The sequence below is a fragment of the Gadus chalcogrammus genome, chromosome 12 (genome assembly GCF_026213295.1).
Source record: "Gadus chalcogrammus isolate NIFS_2021 chromosome 12, NIFS_Gcha_1.0, whole genome shotgun sequence".
In the NCBI taxonomy this organism is placed as follows: domain Eukaryota; kingdom Metazoa; phylum Chordata; class Actinopteri; order Gadiformes; family Gadidae; genus Gadus; species Gadus chalcogrammus.
Window position 1 is genome coordinate 3,803,467 of NC_079423.1, and position 26,142 is coordinate 3,829,608.

Here is a 26,142-nt window from a genome sequence, read left to right on the forward strand (position 1 = left end):
AGTATGATTTTATTTTGGGTAAGCATTAATTATTACTTTAACATAAAGTTCTAAATATGTAAACACATTTTACATGGTGTTTTGAAAATCCACCGAATCGACAAATTCACTCGCAGAATGTGAACGCGTATGTGGCGGTAACGTGCTCGCCCCCGAGTCACCGACTACGTCATGACGTCTGTTTTCCGCCGCCTGTTGGTCTTTCACAGTTGGTAACAGGAATCACGAAAATGGCCTCGACCCTGCCCCTATATCAGAGTGAACGGGGGAGATGACGGTGTTTAGCCTGTTTAGTACACGGATCGCCCGAGTGAAACGTAGATAAAACCTAAAGTGAGGATATACAAGGAGTCTCATCGGCCAGGAACGGACTAACGGCAGACTACCGCAGGTTTCGTAGGTGTCCCCGGCCGCTATGGAGGATATCAACTCCAACATCAACGCGGACCTGGAGGTGCGGAAGCTACAAGACTTGGTGAAGAAACTCGAGCAGCAAAATGAGCAGCTTCGGAGCCGGTCTACGTTGTTTTCTTCAACCGGAGGGGTGTCAGTGGCAAACCGGCCGCACAGCGCCGGATACGACTCCATGTCAGCCGGGCTTGCCGGGTTCCCTGGGGTGGGGTTCGGCGGAACGGGCGGCTACGGTGGGATCTTGGAGAACTCTCGCTGTATGAGCCCTAGACTCTCTTACGATGGCATCAGCTTCAGGAGATCTTATGCCGGGGAGGGGGCGACGGCGGCCACCTCCATCTCGAGTATGAACTCATTTTACGCCGATACCGCCGGCAGCTTTAAGGATGAATCGGACGACTCCATTCTAGACGAAGTGGAAATACTAGATCTTGAAGATATGGACTGTTTGAACGAGGAGGAAGACAGCTGGTGAGTGTTTTGGGGTTCTGTTTAACAGCGTGACGTGTGTGTTGTGCTTAGCGTCTGCTGTCAGAGTTAACTGCCGCACACAGCTGCTGCTATTGGGGGGGCATCGACCACCAGGTTCTGCATAGGAGTCTTCTTCGATAGCTTGCGTAAGTAACTGCGGAGTCATCGATACAGAATACGGCACTTGTTGTGGATCCGGACGGGCTAGTTATCCCCTTTGGCTACGATATCCCCACACTGTTGGGGCGCTGCCACTCCGCTGACGTAAGATGAGGTCTAGACGTGCATTGTCATGCACTCACCTGCAACTGACACTGCTGTGTTTGGCACTATAACCTTTACATTAATCAGTACGTCTGATCTGTTAACCGTTGCAGCCTAGGCCTATTGCAAGACGTAGCTGCTACCCCATTTGTAGTGTAGTAGGAGACCTGTGCCCCAGTACCGCAAGATCACAGTCCCGGCAGGGCGGTGATACGTTTTAATGCCGTGATGTGGCAAATCGCTTGGCTTGCCATGGCACCGGTGGCTGGGGACCGAATTGTTGTGATGTTGCCCGACGCCCGCTGGGAGAAACTCGGCCATGGTTACCATTCCAGTTTATGATCACTGGATTTCCGTTGGCACTACGGACAACTGTCCACACCTAAACTGATATAACCTTCAGATAGCACTATTCCCAAAATGATTAAAGTCGCCAGTTGAGCCCCCCTTTGGAAACTCATTCTTGCTTTTTATTTATTGTATCTCCATCAGAGAATAAAACGTTCAAAGATCAAATGAGATGACAGGCAAGGCAGATACGATGGCTCTGTGGATGAGGTCGAGGGTCAGATAATGAGCCTCCTGAAATACTCATCTGTAGTATAACAACCACGCTTCCTCAGAGATGGCCCTGGGTCTCTCTCTGAGGGGCTTTGCTTTCTCCTCTACTGCATGCAAACCCTTTTAAGGTGCTGTAAAAGGCAGAGAGAGTCCTAGCCTGGCAACATCATATTGTAGGTCAAGTACTCGGAAAGCTTTTGGCATGATTTTTGTATAAAAGACTATCTCCTTAGTACACAACAGATAACCAGGAAGCACTAGTATTCCCAGAATCATCAAAAACAAAAGTCTGACAACCTCAGCAGACCTTTTGAATAAAGTTATTCAAGGTGTGGTCTTTTTTGTGTGTAACATGAATGCACAAACCAATTACCAATCCAGATTAACAGACTCTGTATCAAAGGAAGCATCCATGTCTACCTATGGGTTGGCTGCCATGAACACTTTGTCCTGGTAATCCCTGCTCCTGTCTGCCCGCCCTCTGGATGAGATCACTATCAGGGATTATCCGGTAGCACCTAACCTCTGCCAACTCTGTCACACACACCCGTAATCGCCAAATTAGCCTTGAGCTGGATTACAGCACTGCCTGCTCCTTTAGGGGATGCTGGATGTATTCCACACACTTCTACATGGTACATACGACCTGGTACATAAAACATTGCTGCAGAGAACATTAACTACATGATGCATGCTACACGATATGATACTGTCTCCCCACCATGGTTCATACCATATTATTACTTCTGACAAATGGTACATAATACATGATGCATACAATACAACAAACATAGTAGATATTATTAATTTTGCCAAACGGCATGTAAAATGTGCTTTGTATCTGTTGGTTTATTTAATAACATATCCAAGAAAGTATTGGATGGATAGATTATAATTTGTGCACAGGCTAGCTATGACAAAAATACTCATTATTTAGTTCCTGACTGTGCCCATAACAGGCTATTATTTAGCTTATGATTGAATCCAGTTCTGGAAACTGTGGTTCCTTTGCTTATCCTAGTGTTTAGGTCTTAAGATAAACAATTGTCTGCTCTTTACCTTGTTGTGTGTTGTACTTGAATGGGAATATAGTTTGACTTGATCCAGAGCATCTCATAGCATGGGCCTGTGTCTGCATGTTAAAGTAGTATTACCTGCAGTCATGAGGACCTTCATCTGGAACTAAAGCTGACTCAGTTCTTTTCCTGGCAGAAGCACTCCTCTTCTTCTCTCTGACACTTATATCTTCTCTCACATCCCCTGCTTTCTGTTCTCCTGTCTTGGCATCTCTTTCCTTTTCCTATTCAGATCTGATAAATAAAAAAACGTCCATAAATGTGTCATATCAGCAGAATAGGTTTAATAAAGTACTAAATTATTAAGTTACTCTTTATAAATTAAATTATAATAAAAGTATCGTTCCACTACAACTATGCTTATACACTGGAATATTCCAAATTAGGCCTACACATCAGGTCTCAACTTAAAAAAACTATTATCTTATTAATAATACCCTGTCCTCGTGCTGTTCCATAACGTCATAGAGTTGGTTTCTAAAACCTCACATTCTAGTGGTCAACCATGGAGTTATTCACCACAATGCAAGATTGCTGAGCTTCAAAAATAGTTATGTCATATTGACGAGTAAAAATGAAAAATGAAAATAATAACACTGTTATTTGTCTATGTCTAAGCCCGTATTTAATTGTGTGGTTGTGTTTTTTTTCCGTTATACCCTCCAGGCTGTACGAGGCGAAGCTGAACAGCCCGCTGCAGAAGGCCCTGAGCCCCATGGTGTGGTGTCGCCAAGCCCTGGACCACCCCAGCCCTGACATGGAGACCGCCAAGCGATCCCTCATACACAGACTGGAGCTCACCATGTCAGGTACCAACACCCCCATCTCCTTCACCCATACATATATAAAGGTACCTACGGCTCCATCTCCTTCACCCATACATATATAAAGGTACCTACGGCTCCATCTCCTTCACCCATACATATATAAAGATACCTACGGCTCCATCTCCTTCACCCATACATATATATAGGTACCTACGGCTCCATCTCCTTCACCCATACATATATATAGGTACCTACGCCTCCATCTCCTTCACCCATACATATATATAGGTACCTACGTCTCCATCTCCTTCACCCATACGGTACCTACGCCTCCATCTCCTTCACCCATACATATATATAGGTACCTACGCCTCCATCTCCTTCACCCATACATATAGGTGCTCACCAAGATCTATGCAGGTTACCACATCTACAGAGGTAACTTGTAACTAACCTCCATATGGTCTCCTTCACCCACACCTACACAGATAACTCAGCTTCCTACCATGTATCCTCCATCGACACAGGTAACTGCATCATCCCCACCACACCTTTAGATTACCACAGCCACATCCCCCTCACACCTACACAGGTAGACACATCTCCTCCCTCATCTGGTATCATCCCCCCCGTCCTCTCCACCTATCTACAGACAATAACAACATAATTCCATTTTAATTATGTGTTTGAGCACATCCGACTTTGAGCCAAAACCAATAGGATTAAACAGGGCCTGACATTTCCCTCTTATAATCTTCAGCTAATTAAATTATAAAAGAATACTTCCATAATCCTGGTCATGGTTGTTATTTAATCCAACAGAATAGGCTCAGTAACTCACAAACAGCTACTATTCGCCAAAATACAATCATTGAAACGTGTGTTTGTGTGTGTGTGAGAGAGGTAAGCATGTCATCCTGTGTGGTTGTAGGAATATGCATACAAACCGCGCGTGTGTGTGCGCGTGTGCGTGCGTGTGTGTGTGCGTGTGTGTGTGTGTGTGTGTGTGTGTGTGTGTGTGTGTGTGTGTGTGTGTGTGTGTGTGTGTGTGTGTGTGTGTGTGTGTGTGTGTGTGTGTGTGTGTGTGTGTGTGTGTGTGTGTGTTCGCGCACACGGTTATCTTTGTTGGTTGGCAGGTTGGGCAGCAATCCATGAGTGGAATCATTATGGGTGTTGTCTTAATAATTCGTTTTCAGGACATTGGAGCAAATTCAAGTGCAAGGTTTATTTCAATTGCAGGTAGGGCTGGGCGATTTTTTCGGTTTAATCGATTAATTTGCATTTTTTTCTTTCCTACGGTTTGTGAAATGGCTGAACCGAAAAATCGCGATTTAAAAACAGTTCTAGACTCTTCCGATTTGTTTTGCTGAATAGACTCCGTAGTAGCCTCCTCTCTCACTTTCCAGAACGCGCGCAAAACTCAGCCTACTGAAATCACATTCACCTCGCCCCCGACAGACTTGGGGGAGAGCCGGGTCGATTGAAACACTTTTCAGTTAAACGTCTTTTGCAAAGATGACGTTATGTATACAAATAATTTGTGATCAACAACTCACATGTGTGTTCTCTTAGTTACAAGCAGTGGTGTAGTCTACGTGATACGCAGGTATACGCCGTATACCCACTAGGAACGCACCAGGATTTGCGTATACCCACTTAAAAATGTGCACGGATACGTATTAATCGTCTTGTGACAGATCTTTCACTTCTGTGTTTATTTTTCGGAAATATCGGTTTGGTATAACTGCAATAAAATACTTTAAGCAGGGGAAGTTATCTCCTACATTCACCATTCATAAAATTCCCGCTGCGCGCTCGCGCTCTGCCCTGTCTCTGTTACGAAGCGCGAAGCTGCCCCTGCATCTCTGCACGTTAGTTAGCGGGCCGAGCCCCTCCTTCTCGCGTGTGTGTGCGTGCGTGCGTGCGTGCGTGCGTGCGTGCGTGTGTGTGTGTGTGTCCAGTCCTCCCATATTAATGTGTAAACCACATAATAAGTAGTCAACAGAAGACAATGTTTTAATCCCACTTTATATCTCCTTGTTACTTTTAGATGAGAACCCCTGGCCAGCCTTTCAGACTGGGTGTCAGGCTAGGGAATTTAAAAACAGGCATCCTTGGTTAGAGTGGAGGGAAAAAAAGTTATAGGTAAATGTCAGCCAACATACAGTTGGTATACACAATTTAAATTCATAATGTTAATCACTATGCAAATGAGAGTATAGCTAATTCATGGTCATTTTTAAGGGGCAGTAATTTCACACTTTTACACAATTAAATTACTGTATGGTATGTTAGATAACAACAGTAAGAGCTCAAATTAGAGCAATTGAAAGAGTGAAACATTAGTCTCCTGTCATCTCCTTCTCATGCACTGGTTAGCCATGGATGTAAACAGTTCATTCAATTATTCTGAGTAGATTTTGTCCTTGTTTAGCATGTGCTATTGCTACTATAGATATACAAAGGACAACTTGTCATTTTTGTGTTCTATTTGTTCATACTGTTATTAAAACTGATAAACCTACTCAGCTTTCCATGATTGTTGATAATCGTGATACTCTTAAATCAGCGGGTTGTAGACCCCTGTGTTGGTGAGTGTGGTGCGACACCCCATAAGCGCCACACACGTACATGGGTTTCAATGGAATTTGTTTAGAGAAAAACAGAAAAAATAAATCGAGGTTTAAATCGAAAATCGTCCATTAGTTAGAAAAAATTGAGATTTTATTTTTAGGCCAAATCGCCCAGCCCTAATTGCAGGTTTGTTTACGTTTTCATTGCACCTTGTCATACCAATAGGTGTTTTGTGGAAACAAACAACAGTCTGATTGATTGTAAGGATTAATTCAGCTGATCAAGCAGCAGGAATAGCCCCTGTTGGCTCCAGATTTGCATAATGTGTTTTACATATTTACCTGTGCAACAAATTAGTCGGGCAGACTGAACAAAGTAGACAATTTACCACACAAGGCACACCGTAAGGCTAATATCTTATTAGGCCTAAAATACCTGGAAACTGATTCTACCTATCCCTGAATCCTCCTTGTTCCATCCCCAACCATCCCTCGTCTTCTGCATATTCATAGAAGTCCTTCATCCATGGTCTCCTGCCTTCCCGTAGTGTCCTCTGTCTCTTGGCCTGTCCCTCTTATTGGGGCACACATAAGCACACACTTATAACCATCCCAGAATAGTCAGCCAGGCTCAACAGCCCCCTGATCCCCCGCCACACACCAGAGGTCAGTTCCATTTTTACACATGTGAGACCTTGTGCTCATTAATCATGTGACCGCTCATTCTGAGAAGAAGAGCCTTGCTGATGTTTGCCCATTTCTCTGAATAGCACCTGGGCAGGAGACATTCAGTCTGGTCAGTGGAGACCTGCCAGAAGTGGTGTTGAGTCAAGTTGAGCTTCTTCATGAGAGGGTAGCCTGGCGATAATAGGGATTACGTCATTGTTATGTTGTCATGCCTAGATACTGTTTAGAATTTTGGATATTGATGCTATAAGCTACAAGTGTTGCCTTGGTATTCAAAGTGCTTCACCACAGTGAAGTAAACAAGCTTTCTGAACTTATTGGACTATTAGGAGGCTAATTAGCCTTACAGCGATACAAGTGTTTGCTTTACCTGCTTGCTGAACACAACGACAATGTCATCGACCACTCAAAGGTGAAGATGAATTCAGGTCTAAAAGGATTAAAGCCTTCACTATGTTAGTATAATAGGTTGAAAGCACCGTGCTAGTCAGATTGATTTAGTGAACAATGGCTGTGAGATGAGATCATCATTGATGTCATTCCTGATGTGGATATGACCCTTGGATAAGTGGCTCTGCTCCCTCCACCCTTACGGGCACGATCAACAAAAAGGGTTGCGTGAAATAAAAGGGATGGTCGAAAGCACAAAGGTTTTAGACTGTGTAGTCTAGTTGTGGGAGAGTTGTTCATCCCTAAAGCGCGTTGAACTGTCTACCTTTGGTCAGGAGGAAGGAAAACAGTCAGCTGTATGTAGACAGGAGACACTAGCCTCACATACATACCATGTTCCTGTGTGTTTAGAGAACACGTGTGAGAGAGCGAGTGAGAGACCTCTTCCAGGCCACACCCTCAGTTCTCCCACTCTCTCCCCCTCTGGGGATATTACCGTTGCCATGGAGCGAGGGTGAGTTTGTATTGGTTGAGGAATGTCCCAAAGAACTGGCCTCATCTTGTGGAAAGCTAAACTGTCTATTTTAGTGTCATGGCTACCAATACAATAGCAAGGAAAGAGGATGCAGTTGGCCAAATGTGCAGAGACTTTAGCCTTTGGACCTGCTGTACCATGTCAATTGATTTATCGTTATAAAGCACGGCCCTGGTGACTCAAATCTCACCTTTTGTTTAGCCAGGGTAGGCTCACCGAGCATCAAAGGCTCGGACTACAAACCAAAAATCAACATAGGCTAAGTCCCCTTACATGCCAAGGTCCCTACCATGCTAAGAACCCTCACATCCCAAGTACTCTAGACCCTAACCCTAGATGTGTTTTGCCCATGTGCCTCAGGATGGATTACCCAGCTCAGCACATGCAAGTCGGTTGAGCTGAGCTGCCCTAGGAGGGAACGCAATGCACGGAGAAAATATAAATCAGGTTCAAACAAGGACAACATCAACAACAGTTAGCCTGTGTAGACAGTTTGCCTGCATGGACAGTTACCCTGCATGGTTGATTAAGCTGCAATAGCCTCTGTAGCCTACGTAGGTAGCCTGTGTCGGCAGTTAACCTCCATAGGCAGTAAGCTGCCCTGGACACATAGCTAGCGCTATTATCCTACATGATGTGACGTTGTAGACATTCCTTAGCAGCAGGAACCTAAAGACAGGATGATGTTGTGTTAAATAATGTAGGAGAGCAGAGTGGAAGAAAGAGAGGAAGAGGGAGAGTGAAGTGGAGAGAGAGGGACAAGTGAACAAAGACTATGCTCCAACCAGCTGTGTGTGTGTGTGTGTGTGTATGTGTATGTGAGAGAGAGAGAGAGAAACTTGTGTTTAGCCGAGTAACGACATTCTGCAGCAGGCTGTGGGGTCATTGTTCACAGACTGTTCTTATGGTGGAACCCCGGCCTCTGTGTGGTCTGACCCAATAGAGCTCTCACTGGGACTCTTTGACTGTGGCTCTGACCGTCTGGGGCTGCAGTCGCATAGAGAGAGACATTGTGCCGCTCTGGTCAGCAGTATGTAGAGTTAAACAGTGTGCATTGTTGAGTGTGTTACGCACCTAATGAAGGATGTCTTCCTACCGCCTTCGGCAGCCATGTAGACGATTGACTAGAAGGCCTGTGTGTATCTTCCGGCACACAGCATGGTGTAAAAACATAGCTCATGGTAGAAACTGCTCACAGTGGTTCATAGTGGCATTTTAATGTGTTTAATTCTAAGACACAATGGACCAATGAAGCACTCACTTCAAACCAAAAAAAATATTAACTCATTCATCTTGCCGGTAACAGAATAGTTGTCCCTCATGAGAACAATCACTCCCGATAACAGAAACCAACAGCTGGAATGTTTTTTGTAGAAGTCATAAAACGGAGCCAGCTTAGCGAGCCCCTGAGTTACCTGTCACTGAAAGGCTGTTTGTCCTCTGGTTTAAGGCCACAAGAGCAGGAGTCTGTACGGCAGCCCCTACACCCAGCAGATGTGCTATGGCAGCCCGTTCAGCACCAACACGGCCAACAGCGCCTGTAGCAGCGCCTTCAACTCCCCGTCCTCCACGCCCAGCAAAGTGCCCATCGTGCGGCAGCAGCTGATGCCTGGAAACACAGGTCAGCAGGGTCATGTGTCATGGGCATTGTTACAGCTGTAGGTCATGTGATCTAGTTAGTGTTATAGCTGTAGGTCATCGGACGTCTATAGAGCTCAAAGACATAAAAGAGTTGTTGGTATCAATATAAAGCTAACCATAGTATAATTATAACAGTCATTTCCATAAGGTTGAATATTGTGCTCATTTGTTTGGACGTGTTTGTGATTAGTTTACCAGCGCAACACGGCAGCGGAGAGGAACCCCCCGGCGGTGAGCCCCCAGTCATCGGTGGACAGCGAGCTCAGCACCTCTGAGATGGACGAGGACTCGGTGGGCTCCTCCAACACCTACAAGCTCAACGACGTCATCGACGTCCAGATCATGGCCCGCATGCAGGAGGAGAGTACGTGCATAACCTCTAAAAGTAGCCTCCCACATGAGCCTAGCCAATTGGCCTCTTGTAGTATAGAGCCCCATACCCCCGAGACCATGGGCATTACCCTCACATCCTGGTGGAATTCAAACAGGACTATAACAAACTGTGTGTGTGTGTGTTAATCTATATTATGCCGTGTGTGTGTGTGTGTGTTAGTTAATATATACAGTATATATTATTCTGTGTGTGTTAATCTACAGAGCTTTGTTTGTGTGTAGGTCTAAGGCAGGACTACGCGGCCACGGCCTCCAGGCGGAGCTCTGGCTCCTCCTGCCACTCGCTGCGGCGCAGCACCTTCAGTGACCAGGAGCTGGACGCCCACAGTCTGGACGACGAGGACGAGATCCTCCCGCCCGCCTTCCACCCCCTCCCCAACCGCTTCAGCCCCTCGCCCCGCCACTCGCCGTGCGCCTCGCCCCGCAACTCGCCGCGCTCCCGCTCCCCGGCGCGCTCCATCGACTACGGCCACTCCCGCAGCTCGCCGCAGCCCCTGAGCCACGGGCGAGGCTCCCCCCAGCCCATCATCAGCCGGCTGCAGCAGCCCCGCCACTCGCTGCAGAGCCACGGGGGCGAGCTGCAGACCAACGTGGTGAAGAACGAGGGTAAGGGGGAGAGAGAGAGAGAGAGACATAGGTTTTGAAAGAGAGAGGGACTGACTTGGTCTACCGTGGTTGTTCCTGGCCAGTAACAGAACGGTCAGACTGGGCAGCACCCTCATGCTCTCTTCTCTGGTTCTGGTGTTGTAGAGAAGCTGAGACGGAGCCTCCCCAACCTGAGCCGCTCCTCGGTACCAGCCGGCCCAGGTCCGGAGCCCGTCAAGAACAGCCGCAGTATGGAGTCCAACCTGCAGACCCCCAACGGAGGGTCCCCACGCCACCAGAACCAGTCTGCTAGTGAGTAGCGCCGTAGCCCGCTAGAACCAGAGTCTGTGGGACATTTGGCGTGGTATATTAGCTGGTAGTGTATAAAGCTCTTATGATAGCCATGGCCTTTTATTATAGCCAAAGTATGTTATATTAGCTGAGTTATGTTATTATGAGTCATGTTAGCTGAGTCATGTTAGCTGTTACTGTAGCCAAAGTCATGTTATATTAGCATACATTTATTTTAAATAACTATTACATGCACTCAGAGAAAACATTTTTGGTTTGGATTGGCCCAAATTGTTAAACATGTAGGCCATCTCATAGAGCCAGGGCTTACTCATCATGGGGGTATAATGGAGGACTTGTATTCTCTGCAACGGATCCTTGTCTCTGCACTATCGCTGCACTTGTAAGAGAAACACCAGCTGGGTTCTCCTCTGCATCACTCAGGCTTGTGTTGAACGCCTGTGGCTGCATCTTCACACAACTCCTCTCTTTGGAGTGTCATGGCTTTGATATCCCAGGAGATGTTTCTTTGAGTTGGTCTCCACCTCTTAAACCTCTTTCTTTTACACAATTTTCCCCCTTCTCCTTTTGAGGATCACTTTCAATTCCATACTGGAGCCGAGGATCACAGCGCTGTCGGTTCAATGGGAGCTGGGTCAAACGATGCACACTACAACAGCACCAACACTTCAGACGCAAATCTGTTGGCTGCAGATCAGACCGGATTCCAATAGACAGATTTAACAAGAGCCCAGATCATCCCAGAGAGTCGCCATTTAAGATCTGCACTTTAATCCCGGAACTCTTAATGTTCTGGTGGCTTTAACATGGCATGGCTTAAATGAAAGGGCTACAAAAACAAAGGGATCCCACTCAAAGTTTAACATCCAATCCAGGGTGTAAGTGGGCTCTCTGGATTGTGGGCGTGGCTGATAAGGGCAGTTGTCAGTTGAGGTCAACTTCCACGATAAGGGAAGGATATTTAACAATTATTCGCCAAAGGCGCAGTGAATAGAGGGGAATATTCCCCGCAATTCACGGAGCCTGAGGTGAATAATTATGGCGACACATTAGTGCCATAATTCACTAATGTGATAAAAGATGCATTCGGGCGTATTATATTATTCCACACGCATAGATATTAACTACGAGCGCGCAAATGATCTCTGCGCGCGCGCAAATTACCTCTGTGCGCGCAAAACAGCCTCTCGCGCGCGCAAATTACCTCAGCGCGCGCAAAACAGCCTCTCGCGCGTAACAGCCTCTCGCGAAAGATGTTTTTACGCTCGCTCGAATTTGATTTTGGCACTATGGGGGAGGGAACCAAGGCAGGGCGGGCTTTCCTATGATTGGCCGTTTCTGAAGCGCGATATTTGATTGACAGCCCTCCTCAGCCTTCCTCTCATTCAATTCTGAATTGTACAGTAAATGGCTGAAACGATAGTTACTTATTGTAACTCTAGATTCTATGAGTATAGGCACAGCCTTTTAAGGCTATTGCTATTGGGTTATCCCTAGGCGTGAGCCGTAGCACTGAAAAATGTGTAATCCCCGACCACCAACAGCGTGGGCCTCAATTACGTCCGCGTGCGGCGTGCCTCAACGACGTCCGCATTTCGCAGATATAGTCGGGCGCCGGCGGACGTTCTGCTCCCAATAAACAGCTTTTCTTCAGCTATTTAAAGGACAATGAGGCCGACACTTAAAAGGCTGCGCCTATACTCATAGAATCTGGAGTTACACTACGTAACTATCATAACTATCTAACTATGAATGAGAGGAGGGCTGAGGAAGGCTGTCAATCAAATATCGCGCTTCAGAAACGGCCAATCATAGGAAAGCCCGCCCTGCCTTGGTTCCCTCCCCGATAGTGCCAAAATTAAATTCGAGCGAGCGTAAAAACATCTTTCGCGAGAGGCTGTTACGCGCGAGAGGCTGTTTTGCGCGCGCTGAGGTAATTTGCGCGCGCGAGAGGCTCTTTTGCGCGCGCAGAGGTAATTTGCGCGCGCGCAGAGATCATTTGCGCGCTCGCAGTTAATATCTACGCGTGTGGAATAATATAATACGCCCGAATGCATCTTTTATCACATTAGTGAATTATGGCACTAATGTGTCGCCATAAATAATTGTTTTAGTATATACTACACGTGAACACTCTAAAAATAAATAAGATGACATTTTTTGCCAGGATTTTATTTTATTTTTTATATTAGCTTGATGAGACGACCGTCATGCGATGAAAACAATATCCCGAGTTTGAGATCTCAATCATGGGATATGCCCAATATCCCGAGATAGCGAACCAATCAAATTGCGCCATCTTAGGAGGTCCACGTGTAGCATATACTAAAAGGTGAGATCTTAGATTCACGTTACGGCAAGTTAAATCTGATCAATCTTAAATTATTGACTTTCTCTGCTCATAAAAATGCCCTGACAAGCAGCTAAAAGCTCAAAAAATAAAAGGGTGCCTCACGTTTAAGTACTCTTCATCCCCGTGGTGATTCAGACATCACGGGGTGTAGGGGGTTTCAAAGACAGTTCTGTTGTTGTTGCATGACCTCATGAGGCGAAATGTCACGGCTAAAGCTCCGCCTCTTCCTCCTTGCCACCTCCTCTATGAAGCATGTGCTCCCAGTCTCTTTCTGGAATACTGCCATAAACCTCCGCTGCAGCTGGGAATGTTTGCCTGCATCGCCCTCTAGTGGCCCCTTTCTACACCTGCAGCTGGTGCATGCCTGGTGGCTCTGATTCACTAGCCTTTCCTTAGCTCCCCGCCCGGCTGTGAGGCTAGCCCTCGGAGTCCCCTGCTGAAATAACCCTGTTTTTACAGTGGCCGGTACCCCAAGGTCCTCAACCCCGTCACGCGCCACTCCAAAAACCAAACAGCACCTCCAAAGCCCATCAGCCCTGCGAGGTAACCGCTCTCTGGGGACACGAACACACCCTGTGGCGATGCGTAATGATGGTTCCCAACAAACACACATGAAGCCTGTAACGTAGTGACTGGTCCTACCCAAACACACCCCCTACTGGTGTGTTGTGTGGAGTCAGGTCACAAACCGCATACTGGTGTGTTGTGTGGGGTCAGGTCACAAACCCCCTACTGGTGTGTTGTGTGGGGTCAGGTCAAACCACTCAATGTGCAATTTTTCACGCTGAATCACATGAATGTGCAGTGTGTCTTTTTTCTATTTTAAGGACATAGTGAGAACTTAGTGAGCCCGGTTCTTTCAGGCTTTCTTGGCTCTATGTAAATAATGGCTCTGTGCCTGACTCTTTGGGCATTGTGTGAGATCTGGGGCAGTGCTGCTGACACGGACTGTGCAGGGTCCCGGCCTAGAGATATAGAATCCCGGCACTCTCACAAAAAAGCTGGTGGAATTGGTAGCCAAGTACTGCTACAGTGGAGATATTGAGCAGGTTCATCATCATACAGCTTACCTACTCACAGCTAACATACCTCCATCGTGTACCATATTTATGAAGACGGCTGTTACCCAAAGGGACTTATGGTGAATAGATGCTTACATTGGGGTGATTGATACCAGTACCTTTCAGCAGGGAGTAAGAACACTCTTCTCCCAAACCTGCAGTAGACATCCTACACTTTTCTCTCAGTTAGTACTTCATAGGACAACTCAGGATGCATCATTGTTCTTCATCCAGAGTGATCTCATAGTTAGAGCCTGCAAATGTTCTCAAGCTGTCAGAAGGTTCAGATGGTTTCCAGGGGGAACTGCCTGTTGGGCCCTGTGTTCTCATGTGTGTATTCCAGTACTGTCGCGTACATACAGTACATGCAGAGCCTGCTAGTTCCCCGCCTGCCTCTAAGCGCATGTGGGCCAGGTTGTTTTGTTTGGGCTTGCTTAGGCTCATTTAAACACCAAGACCAATGAAAGTCGTGATTTGATCTCAAGGAAGCGTTCATGTGTGGCTTTAAAGAGGAACACCACAGTAGATCACATATCTGAGTGTGCTGCTCTCTGCTGTCTCTTTTTTCAAAACATGCTTGGCTGATCTGTGTACTTTGCACAGAGATTTGACAAAACGCTACCGTAGCATATCAATCAGCCATTCTTGCCTGTGCAACTTTTTTTTGATTGAGTCGAATTGATCTCATAACGTTTGTTTAACTCTTTGCCATTTGAGAAACATGAGACAATCGAAACAGAATTGAATTAAAACGAGACACAAAGAAGACAAAAATAAATATTTATATGAATAGGTGAGCAACAGGACCCATCCGTGCTCCACATAGAGTACCCTTGTTACAGGGTTTCACAAGCTAACTCCCAGCTGTGGTGCAGTGTACATAAGATAAATTAAGGTCCGTCTCTGCTCCTGTCTCCATCCTTTAGTCCCCCTGTCCTGTTGCTTCGGAGAGGAGGCAGATTTCAGTGAGTATTCACTGAGGATTCTAGCCTATTGAGTATTTGTGAATATTGTGATTGTGCCTTCATGCTGTGGTTTTGTGTGTTGATGTTGTGCTAGGACCTGCCTCATCTAACTTACACATGTACAACCATCCCGGGGCAAGGGGCGTAGAACTAGCTGGCCTTGTTTTAGCCCATCTTCCTCCATCTTCTTTGTTTGTTGACCGTTCATATAAAAAGACCACCTTCCTGCCATGTTCCATACATGCATAGTGATAGATTAGTGTACCCGTTTCACAGACCTCTGCGCCGCCACTATCACTTGATGGTGACAGACACCGGTCATCGACATATGCTCTACAGTTAATCTATATACATGTATAATTATGTCTATATACTGTACTATAAAAACGTATAGGAACCTGTATATGTGTGTAGTATATTATATTTAATGTCCATCTATAATGTACATGTATAGTTATATACACTGTACATGCCTATATTACACATACACAGTAGTGTATATAATAATATATATCTTTATACATGGGTTGTCATATCGATATATGTCTATACTTTTAATACTGGTAACATGTATGTGTAGTATAATATATCATATCTATTCATATACATAGTTATATCTATACATGTACGTGTGTTTGAATATAATATCGACTATATACAAATACAGTATCTGTATTCTATAAATACCTAATATATATAAATGCATAAGTGTGTTTAGTTAAACCTGCTGGTGCTCTCCCTTCCAGTCCCGTCCCCAAGTAAGCTCCGCTCCCCGGCCATGCCCTCCCCGCTGGCCCTCAGACAGCCGGTGAAGGCCACGTCCAACCCCAGCTCCGGGAACTCCACCCCGGTCCGGTCCCTAGCACCCCCCCGCAGCGGCCTGCCCCGACCCAGCGCCACCTCGGGGGGCGGCGGAGGCATCCCCCTGCCCAGAACCAAGCTGGCACAACCCGTACGCAGGTGCGTTCTCTCTCTCTCTGACTCTCACTCACTCACTCTCACTCTAAGGCCCAATCCCATTTTTACCCCTTACCCCTTCCCCTTACCCCTCCCCCTTGTTTTGAAGGGGTAAGGGGAAGGGGTAAGAAGTAGAAATGGGATTGGGCCTAAGGCCCAATCCCATTTCTACCCCTTACGCCTTCCCCCTTCCCCCTTCCCCTTCCCCCTTCCCCTTCCCCCTTCAAAACAAGGGGGAGGGGGAAGGGGAAGGGGTAAGGGGTAAAAATGGGATTGGGCCTAAGACACCCACAGTGGGTGGGACTGGACTGTATTTTGGGGCATTTAAAGCAGTGGTACAGGACAACCCACATTTGACGTTGGAAAAACGTTAGGTCTACTCTTTAACTGTCATTCCAGTGACCACCAGGTTATGAATCGCTGGTTTAAAGGCTTATTTTACCCGACCAGGTGGGAGGCTGGTGAGTCATTTCAAAAATTGATGATGTCACACGTGGGAGTGTGATGGAAAGATCAAACCACCAGTTGGTATAGTCCCCTGGGTAGGCTGGGGGTTGAGTGGGAGTGGGAGTGGATCACACTCCCACGTGTGATCTCACACCTATGATGGTAAAATAGGGACTCTTTAATATTCCTGAATTTCCCATCCAGGATGAATGTATTATCTTTATCTTTATTATTTTGTATACAAGTTCAGATTTGCGTCATCCTCAGAGGATGATCACCTTTGTTGATTGTTCCCAGGTCTCTGCCCGCACCCCGCTCCTATGGTAGTTCCGGAGAGAACTGGAGGGAAGGCTGTTACTGAAGCCTGCCACCAGAGTGTGCTGCACACCCCCCATCCTGACCGAGGCAGGCGTATCAACGTGGCACTTTATCCAGAGTCCTCTAAGAGTCAAGAAGAAGAAGAGAAGACTTCACCCAGATTCCTTTTAAAAAGTTAACAAGAGAAAGACTATAAATATAGCTCACGACAACTCAAAAAACGAAGTGTCAATTATGTGTACTGAAAAGACAGCTGGCATTCAGAGCACATAGCAAGGGAAATGCCAAAGAAAGCAGAGAAAAACAAATCCTTCGCTGCCACCAGAAGAGGGCGCCCACGCCTTCCTCTGTGGCTGCAATCATCTCCCAGACTCCAGTCCAGCTGTCTCCATCTCTCCCATCCTCTTCTTCCTTTTCCCTCAGGTTTAAACGTTTTGAATTTGCTCTCACTCTAGACTCTGTTCTGTTTGGAGAGGTCTGTGTAGGACTGAAGTTCCTCCATGTCTCAGAGCTCCATGGTTCCTCGTGTTTTGGCGGTGCTTCAATCTCAGAGCATACCTCTTATATCTGAAGGTCTGAGGGTGCTTCAGGTCTGGGAAACTGTCTGACAGGGGTTCATTTGCTGATGCTGTGTGCTCTTCATATCTGAAGGTGCTTCAATGCTTGAGTTCATCAATCCAAAGGGTCTCAATGGATCTCATGCCTTCATGCTCTGAGCTACCTTATCTCTCCAGTCGGAAAATCATTCATGACCTAAAGCTGACAGCTCCGCCACTCATCGTGTTCCTCAATCCAAATGGTCTGAATGGCTCTCATGTCTTTGTGATGGGAAATCTTTAGTATCCTAAAGCTGATAACTCTTCAATTCTGAAAGGTCTGACGGTGCTTCAATCATGAAGCACCGTCTTTAGGTGGGGAGCCACCCTATCTAAAAGGTCTGGAGGGGCTTCATGTCTTATTAAGGACCTCTGCATCTGGTTCTAAGAGTTTCTCCTTAAATTCAGCATGAATGTAAGCAGATGCTTCTTTTAGAGATTATTTATTCAAATTATTTATGCAGTTTTTATGTCCAAGCATCCATATCAGTATTTGTTTTAAGATTCTTTAAAGCATTAAGAAATGTATGTTTTTAAACCTCAACGTAAAGCTAACTCCCCAAAGCCATGTCTTAGCGTGCGTCCATTTTGAAGAGAACCTGGAATGTTTGTTCAGCTGAGTCTTGGATGACTTCACGCCACAATTCTATCCCAAACAACTAACTTTCTTCCTCCGAGTCTGAAACCCTGACCTGATCTCTCCACCACTTCGGTAAATGTGTAATTAATTAATTATAATGTGGTGTTGTTAGCCTGCAGTGTGTATCATTCATGCCGTGACAGAGGGAACAGTGTGTTCAGAAAAACTAAATGTAAGATTTTAATAAAGTGGCCATTGCCTCTTGTGCTTTATAAATCCAGAGGCTTGCCTAAAAAAATAGGGATGATTATTTGGTAAATGGTGTGCCAGATATTATCAAACTAGTGCCTATAATTTACATTATACTTTATTTTAAAAGTGCTCGGCTTATTTTGTGCCAATTCTATGAGTTTGCCAATGATTTGCATTTGCTTGGTTAATTTGTTTGCATCTGTGTTTGGGTTTCTTAAGTAACTTAATCATTTATAATTGCTTTAAAAAAGTATGTTAAAAACTGCGCCTTCATATTTATAACTGATGACATATGTAAATGACTATTTATTAGTGTGAGGGTGCCTCTGTGGGAAAGAATGTCACTAAAAGACGGCACCACACCTTTTGTGTGATGGTATTTGTTATGGAACTTTTTTTACATCCATGAACATGACATTCACATTCCCTGTGTGAACCCACATTTCAAATAAAGCTGAAAACCTCTTTTCTCCTCTTTTGCATCATTAATAAATTGATCAGTATGAACAGGATTGCAACCCTGTGTCCAAAGTTGCATTGTTTAAACGAATAACATTACAGAATAGTAACCCAATTTTTTTGAAGGATTCTATTAGGGCTCACAGGGTTCGCATCATTTCTGTATGAGTATGAGAACATGTATGAGTAGGGCTATTATCGTGACGGAATTTGTGTCTGTCCTCCATGACCACATGCTCCAGATAAGACTTTCATGCTCCGCAACGACACAGATTCATGAAAGAGAGAGAACGGGCAGAGAACAAAAGTAGCGGCCACTCCATCATTACAGTCAGTGCGCCCACATAAAGGTCACGTGTCTCTGTAAAGGTTCACCCACGACAAACATCGCACCGCTGCTTCATTTTCTCCCAGAGCATCATACATATAGTAGCATCTAAAGAAACAGCGGTGTTTTAGTTTAGGTGCCGTCGTGTGTAGGCAATAGCCTAGGGCCGGCTTATGAAGTATCCAGATTACTATTTTTCCAATTTTCTCAAACGTTATATTACATTTTAAATAGGCCTACTCTATTTGCAATAACTTCTCTTCCTTTCCGTGCTGGTCAAAATGCGATATGCGTGAGGGTATCTGAAGCCATATGCTCTAGTCTAGAATAAGTACCGTTAAGAGTGAGCCGACTTGCGTCGACGCGCGTGCTCCGGGGGAACCAATCCGCGGGAACCAGTGGAGCCGCACGACGAGCTGTCCTTAAGACCCAGTGACACAGGGGGCCGTCAAATCATATGCACAACCGCGGAGACTCATTTGTGAAAGTGGCCAGCCAGGACGTCACTGGGGAAAATCTCATTTTACGAGCGGACACCTCGGGGGAGAGTCACCGGCCTCTCTGCGCGCGCTGAGGTGATATCTGGACGCGTGCTTGATCACCGGGGTTCCAAAAGGATGTTTTAGCGCCGTTTTCAAGGCACCCTACACTTTAAAGCATCTGTTTTGTTAGACAGCATTGAGAAAGACTTATCCATGGAGGGGTCACACCACGGCACCAGTTGGCCGATATTCTCAGAAATCAATGCACTCAGGACTGCAATCGAAGCAGACCTGATGGCTGCGGTGCCGACGGACCCGAACCACCTGGTACCTGCGTTCTGGGACTCTCCGTTGAGCCACGGCATCAACGTGTTCGTAGGGCTCGTCCTGTGCCTCACCATGCTGGGCCTGGGCTGCACGGTGGACGTGAGTCAGCTCGGGGAGCAGATCAGGAGACCAATCGGAGTTCTGCTCGCGCTGGTGTGCCAGTTCGTTATCATGCCCTTGGTGGCTTTCCTCTTGGCCCTGGCCTTTTCCCTGGACGACGTGGCGGCCATGGCCGTGCTGCTCTGTGGCTGCTGCCCGGGGGGCAACCTGTCCAACATCATGTCGCTCCTGGTCAACGGAGAGATGAACCTCAGGTAAGGCTGGGTGCGCGAGATGATGCGCGTCTCCCACTTAACGGTGAAACGCATGGGTTTGTTGGTTTTTTCCCCCATCTTTTAGAATAATAAAAAAAACAAGCAGTATATAGGTCTTCATCTACAGTTTTGAAACGAGATAATTGCCTTTAAACGAACCACGTATCGCCTTTAAACGAACCACGTATCGAATTACGCACAAGAGACGATGATTTTACGCACACTACCCACTTTACGCGTGTCTCAAAAATGTAATTCAATACATGTATGTTTTGTTTAGAATAGCATTCTTTATCAACTTGTTTTATGTGTATAACTTTAGGTTACTTTTTTTTTTTAAAGCGGTGTGTGTGTGTTTCTCCTCTCACGGGTCTCTCTCTCTCTCTCTCTCTCTCACTCCTCAAGCATCATCATGACCATTTCGTCCACATTGCTCGCCCTGGTGCTCATGCCGCTGTGTCTGTGGATCTACAGCCGCGCGTGGATCAACACGCCCGTTGTCAACCTGATGCCCTTCGGGGCGATCATCCTCACGCTCTTCAGCACTCTGGTCCCTATCGGCCTAGGGGTCGCGCTGCGCTACCGCTACACGCGGATAGCCGACATCGTGTTGAAGGTAAACCTCGCACACTTTTTGCGTGTAGGCCTACTCTCATGTTTTCTATTGTGGATTGTACATGCATGTGTAGACTTTGAATTGGGACCACAGTCGTGCTCCAAATATTTGTCTGTTCAGCAGCAAGATTAAGTTTTATTTTCTTAATATTTATATTTTCATCTCTTTCAATGTATAACGGAAATTAACTAGCAATCTGATCTGTACCAGCTGAACAAAATAAAAGGTATTGAGAGGGAGAGGGAGAGGGAGAGCGAGTAGGGGAGGGTGGGGTAGGCTACGTCGTGATCCAGAAGGGTTTTACCTGACGTCACGTGATGTTTTATTCATTTTACTTACAGCTGTCTTTATGGTCGCTGCTGGTCACGCTCATCCTGCTCTTCATCCTAACGGGCGCCATGTTGGGCCCTGAGCTGCTTTCCACCATACCACCCTCCGTGTATGTGGTGGCGGTGCTCATGCCCATGTGCGGCTACGCGGCGGGATACGGCCTCGCGACGCTGTTCGGCCTGCCACCCAACTGCCGGAGGTCTGTTTCCATGGAGACGGGGTGCCAGAACGTGCAGCTGTGCACAGCCATCCTAAAGTTGGCCTTCCCGCCTCACCTTATGGGGGGCATGTATATGTTCCCGCTACTCTACGCTCTCTTCCAGGCGGCCGAGGCAGGAATTTTCATCCTTGGGTATAAAATGTACCGGAAGGAGGTTCTACATAAACCGGACCCCGTGGCGGGAGGCGGCGGTGACGGAACGAACATAACGTACCAAAGGTTTGAAGACGACGAGGAAGACTGCTTTAACGCCTCGTACGGCACGGTGACGTCGAGTGACCCCAACACTATCCGGCTGGAGGGGTGCATTGACGCCACCCCGGTGTGAGGTTCTGAGACCAAAACCCAACGTCCACCTCCTCATCCATCGTGTCCATAGAGAGGTCAAGGCTATGCAAGAGAGACCGATGACGGGCGTGCGCAGTATACCGAGACTCGCGTGAGATGTGTGTGTGTGTGTGTTTGTGTGTCATAACATAAGCTATTTAAACGGAAAAATTGCCAAATATGTGCAACATTCAATGCAAAGATGTCCATAAGAATATATAGAAGAGTTTTCTTCTGCGAAGTGTCATCTTTATCTCTGGAAGTTTACAGCATTTGTCTACATTATCAATACATTCAAGAACATGAATGGAGAAACAAGTCGCCTCAGTTACAACACATTATATATATATATATATATATATATATATATATATATATATATATATATATATTTTACATCTACATCTCCTGTCCTACTTGGGCAGTTTTTTTTTTACTGGATACCTATAATTACACAGTTTGCGGGAGACTGCAGAAGAACTGAAAACTTTATGTATTTAATTTATGGAGTAGGCCTATGGAATAACGTATTCCTCAACCAGTGCCAACCCACTATCCTATCGAACTACACTCGTTATAATGTGAACAGGAGCGCATAATAGAGAGAACATGACATGTGTAGTTATGTATATTATAAATCAACTATATATGAAGAGATTTATGGCATTCAATTGAGAGTATGAATAAACAAAACCTATACGATACAGACGGCCTACCGAGGGTGGGGGCCATGTTGTTACCCGGTGTGTTTTTTTTGTGTCGGAAGGCTATTTGAAAAAGATAAACAAAACCAAAAACTAGCGCACCTGTCCGTAATCAGAGCTAATGGCGCGCGAGCCTCGTCTGATGCATTTATATTGACGCGCCTCACAAGCTTGTTGGCTGAACAAGATGGCTACGTATGGTGACGAGTCAGTCGACAGCTATTTCTATTCCTCATACAACCCGTACGCCAGCAGGTACCACAAGCCCCGAGATGTGGGTTGGAAATACAATAAGTACATTTCCCAGCACGCGGACATCGAAGCGTTCAACAACACTCAGCGCGCGCACCTCAGGTCCATCTTATCACAAATCAACCCGAAGCTCACCCCGCGCCTCAGGAAGGCCAACACTAAAGATGTGGCCATCCAGGTGAACCCCAAGACCGACGCCTCGGTGCAGTGCGCAATTGGGCCCCGGACCCTGCTGTCCATTAAAGGTCAAGGTTCACCGGGCAGTCCGAAAGGCGCAGGCGGCGTGCGATACCCTCGAACTCTCGCCGTCTACTCGCCTATCGCGTACAGATCTATTACATCGTTTCTCTCCGATGACGACAAGGGCACCTCTTGTGACGTGGCGAGTGGAGAACCACTTCTGGAGGGTGAGGCGACGAAGAATGAGAATCAGAACATCAGCGCGGAGACGGATGAGGAGAAGACCGCTGCCCAGCGCAAAAACATTAAGTCAAAGCAGCCGCTTAAACCCGATGCGTCCAAATCCGTCAAGGAAAGTTCCAAACTCAAAGCCCGCGTGAGATTTCAGGTGAGGGCCACACACACACAATGATCGAGTTAACTATTAATATATTATGGTATACTAATAAATGTGCTTCAAACCTTGACTGTCTGGTGTCCAGTTTCTGGAACAGAAGTACGGATATTATCACTGCAGAGCTTGTAATCTACGGTGGGAGAGCGCGTACGTCTGGTGCGTCCAGGGCACAAATAAGGTAATGCATTGAAATCGCAACACGCACTTGCTTTTGTTTTCCTGCTATAACTTCTACTTCTCCTACCAGGTTTATTTCAAACAGTTTTGCAGAAAATGCCAAAAGGAATTCAACCCGTACCGAGTTGAAGACATAACATGCCATGTAAGACACTTGAGTCTCCCAACATGATGGAATGCGCGAGATCCTCCACTAACCATTGACCTCAATTCCAGATCTGCAACAAGGCACGATGTTCGTGTGCGTTGACTCTGCGCCATGTCGATCCCAAACGACCCCACAGGCAGGATCTGTGCGGCAGGTGCAAGGGCAAACGGCTGTCCTGCGACAGCACCTTCAGCTTCAAGTACATCATCTAGAACTCCTATTGCCAACAAAGTCTGCCTCGGATATGTGGTGACATTTTCTTAATTTCATGTCAGAGTTTTGTTTTGGTTCAGGTCTTGATGCTGTGCGCTGAATGTTTTGAAATAAACTACATGGCACATTATCAGTGGAGTTATTTGGATTATTAAAGGGTTATATTATGCTATTGGGTATAATCAGCGATTAGAAAATCAGCCCTTTTCCTGTTTTCAGTAACATCACAATTCTGGTGTGTCCCTAGATAAGACTAGCATACATCAGAAGTCTCTATCCAGCATACATCTTGAGTGACGCTCACCTGCAGCTATCCACTACTGGTGGCTTAATGTAAACATGATTGTGTCCGGACAATGCCTTCAGTATAAACAGTTTCAAAGACAAATCCATTGAATACCTTGCACTCTGTCCTAGAAGCCTACAGCTTATGCATTCGCAAGCGGTCCATCCGTTCAGAGTAGAAATGAGCCGCAACACCTGGACATGTTTACTTTATCAATTTTATTTGTCCCGAGTGAAGGCTGAGAATCGTGTGTATATATATATATATAATGCATCTCTTCCAGGTAAATAATATATCCATTTTTAATAACAGCATTTTTAAATCTAGCAGGCAAGCCAAGAAGCTCTGTGGAGACTACAGTGATTGTTACAATGTGCCGAGAGGACCTTCCTCTGAGCGCAAACCGTCCCCTGCCACTACCGGGACAGAGCGGGAGGGGGGGGGGAGTTGACACAACCCTGGGAGGGAGAGGGAGAGGGGGGGCAGGATCACAGTGGAAAAAGGAATGCATAGGACTCAGCGAGGATAGGCTGCGGCCGTCCAATAGGAGAGAGGCTACAAGCCACCGTCGCCATTTTCATTGGTCGAGATTTGGTTAAACCCCGCCTCCCCCACCCCCCCTCCCCAAAAAAATAAAAAATAAGACTCCCAGTTTACAAGCATCAAGCAAGCCAGGGTTTGGGAAAAGGTTTTGTTAAGTGTGTGACTGGACTTCAACAGTAGAGTACCCTCCCTTCAATCCGGTCACACTCAGGTTAACAGTGCATTACACAAAAAAATACTGCTTTTACACTATACACCTTCTAAAATATATACAGAGTACAATAAGTTACGCACATTCCTCCGCCGTGTGAGCCGGAGCCGGTCTGCACTCGTGTGCAATTAAATGCAGTTTTCTGTGTGTGTGTTTGTATGTATGTATGTATAGATGTGTGTATGTATAGGTGTGTGTATACCAGAGTATCCAATACACAGCACACTGTTACAAGTCTCTAGAAGGCAGCTACTTATTTGGTTAAAGAGTCGCGGGTCAATAAACGGATATATTTCTCTTTTTACAGCTGCAGGGGGAACACAGCGCCGCCCCCCCCTCGGGGTTACATGTTAAATACCCAAACATTTACAACCTAGGATAGTAGCACTACTAAAAAATACATTTCTCCCAAAAAAATACTCTTGCAGTGCTTTCTCTTTCAAGCATGCTTTTGAAAACCCTTTCTTTTTTTCTTTTTAAATGTTTTATGCTTTTGCTTAAAGAAGTGGACAGGACAGCATCCCTCTCCTTCCTTTCGACACACACACACACACACACACACACACACACACACACACACACACACACACACACACACACACACACACACACACACACACACACACACACACACACACACACACACACACACACACACACACACAGCTGGTGGTCCCCCAGTGCAAAGCTCGCTCACACTGCTCTGTACCACTCAACCAAAAGCAACGAGATAAGAAAAAATAAAATCTGTCGTGTACGCATCGTCTCCGCCGTCCGTTTCTCCGGCTACGTCAGCTCCGGCACATCCTTTATTGCAGCTGAATTTGCAGAGTGCGCATCAGTCCGGGGAGGAGGGAGGGAGGGGAGGGGGAGGGGACTCGGTGATGTCATTGCCTAGACCGATGAATCACAGGTACCCCTTCCCCACCTGCCCCCCCTCCCCCCCCCCAAGCGTGCGTTAGCCCTTATTGGTAAAAGTCTTATTATCTTGTCCAATCAGAAGCTGGCCTCAGCCACCCATCTCTCCCCAGGGCCACCCCCACTTCCAGGGAGCATCAGAGTGTGTGTCTATGTTGAGGGAGGGTGCGTTTGATACGTTTCACAGCCCCACGCTGACCATGGAGGGCCGGGTGAGGCGGGCAGGTCCCTGCTCCTGGCTGAGTGCCTGACGGATCTGCAGGTTGAGCTCCATGAGGCGTCGGCTGGCCTGAGAGAGGTCTCCGCTGCCTCCCAGCACCGCCAGGCAGCCCGTCTGCCCCAGCGTATGGTGGCGGAAGTAGATGTGCAGCAGGGTCTGCACCGCGTCGTCTGCGTCGCTGCCGAAGATGTCGCTGGGCCAGAGGGACCTGGTAGGGGGGCAGAGAGGTCCGGGGTTAGAGCCCTGCTTCTGGTCGCCAGTGGTGTGGGAGTTATTAAAGAGCAACTATATGCAC

At 46.5% G+C, this 26,142-nt stretch overlaps 4 protein-coding genes across 16 annotated transcripts in view; 3 read left to right on the top strand and 1 right to left on the bottom strand.

The window, feature by feature from the left end:
• The first annotated feature begins 13 nt into the window (after positions 1–13).
• On the top strand, positions 14–19,302 carry slain2 (SLAIN motif family, member 2). 2 transcript variants are annotated; one of them, XM_056603502.1, is made up of 9 exons: positions 14–882; positions 3,450–3,592; positions 9,186–9,356; positions 9,567–9,740; positions 9,992–10,375; positions 10,520–10,666; positions 13,479–13,562; positions 15,792–16,005; positions 16,747–19,302. In XM_056603502.1, exons 1-9 carry the CDS (start codon positions 416–418, stop codon positions 16,808–16,810), a joined length of 1,848 nt encoding a protein of 615 aa, XP_056459477.1. In that variant the 5' UTR covers positions 14–415; the 3' UTR covers positions 16,811–19,302. The 2 variants fall into 2 exon arrangements, with proteins under 2 accessions (XP_056459477.1, XP_056459478.1); XM_056603503.1 differs by lacking the exon at positions 13,479–13,562.
• Positions 19,303–19,650: 348 nt separating this feature from the next.
• On the top strand, positions 19,651–21,856 carry slc10a4 (solute carrier family 10 member 4). The gene is made up of 3 exons (XM_056603504.1): positions 19,651–20,105; positions 20,511–20,721; positions 21,063–21,856. Exons 1-3 carry the CDS (start codon positions 19,678–19,680, stop codon positions 21,597–21,599), a joined length of 1,176 nt encoding a protein of 391 aa, XP_056459479.1. The 5' UTR covers positions 19,651–19,677; the 3' UTR covers positions 21,600–21,856.
• Positions 21,857–22,461: 605 nt separating this feature from the next.
• Positions 22,462–23,799, top strand: zar1 (zygote arrest 1). Its single transcript, XM_056603505.1, has 4 exons — positions 22,462–23,122; positions 23,217–23,309; positions 23,379–23,453; positions 23,525–23,799. Exons 1-4 carry the CDS (start codon positions 22,490–22,492, stop codon positions 23,666–23,668), a joined length of 945 nt encoding a protein of 314 aa, XP_056459480.1. The 5' UTR covers positions 22,462–22,489; the 3' UTR covers positions 23,669–23,799.
• The window catches only part of fryl (furry homolog, like), a 69,210-nt gene continuing 66,027 nt past the window's right edge, over positions 22,960–26,142 (bottom strand). For all 12 annotated transcript variants that reach the window (XM_056603496.1, XM_056603493.1, XM_056603492.1 and 9 more), the window contains one exon: positions 22,960–26,055. In XM_056603496.1, coding sequence (XP_056459471.1) covers positions 25,809–26,055 — 247 coding nt within the window. In that variant the 3' untranslated portion in view covers positions 22,960–25,808. The remainder of the gene's footprint in view (positions 26,056–26,142) is intronic.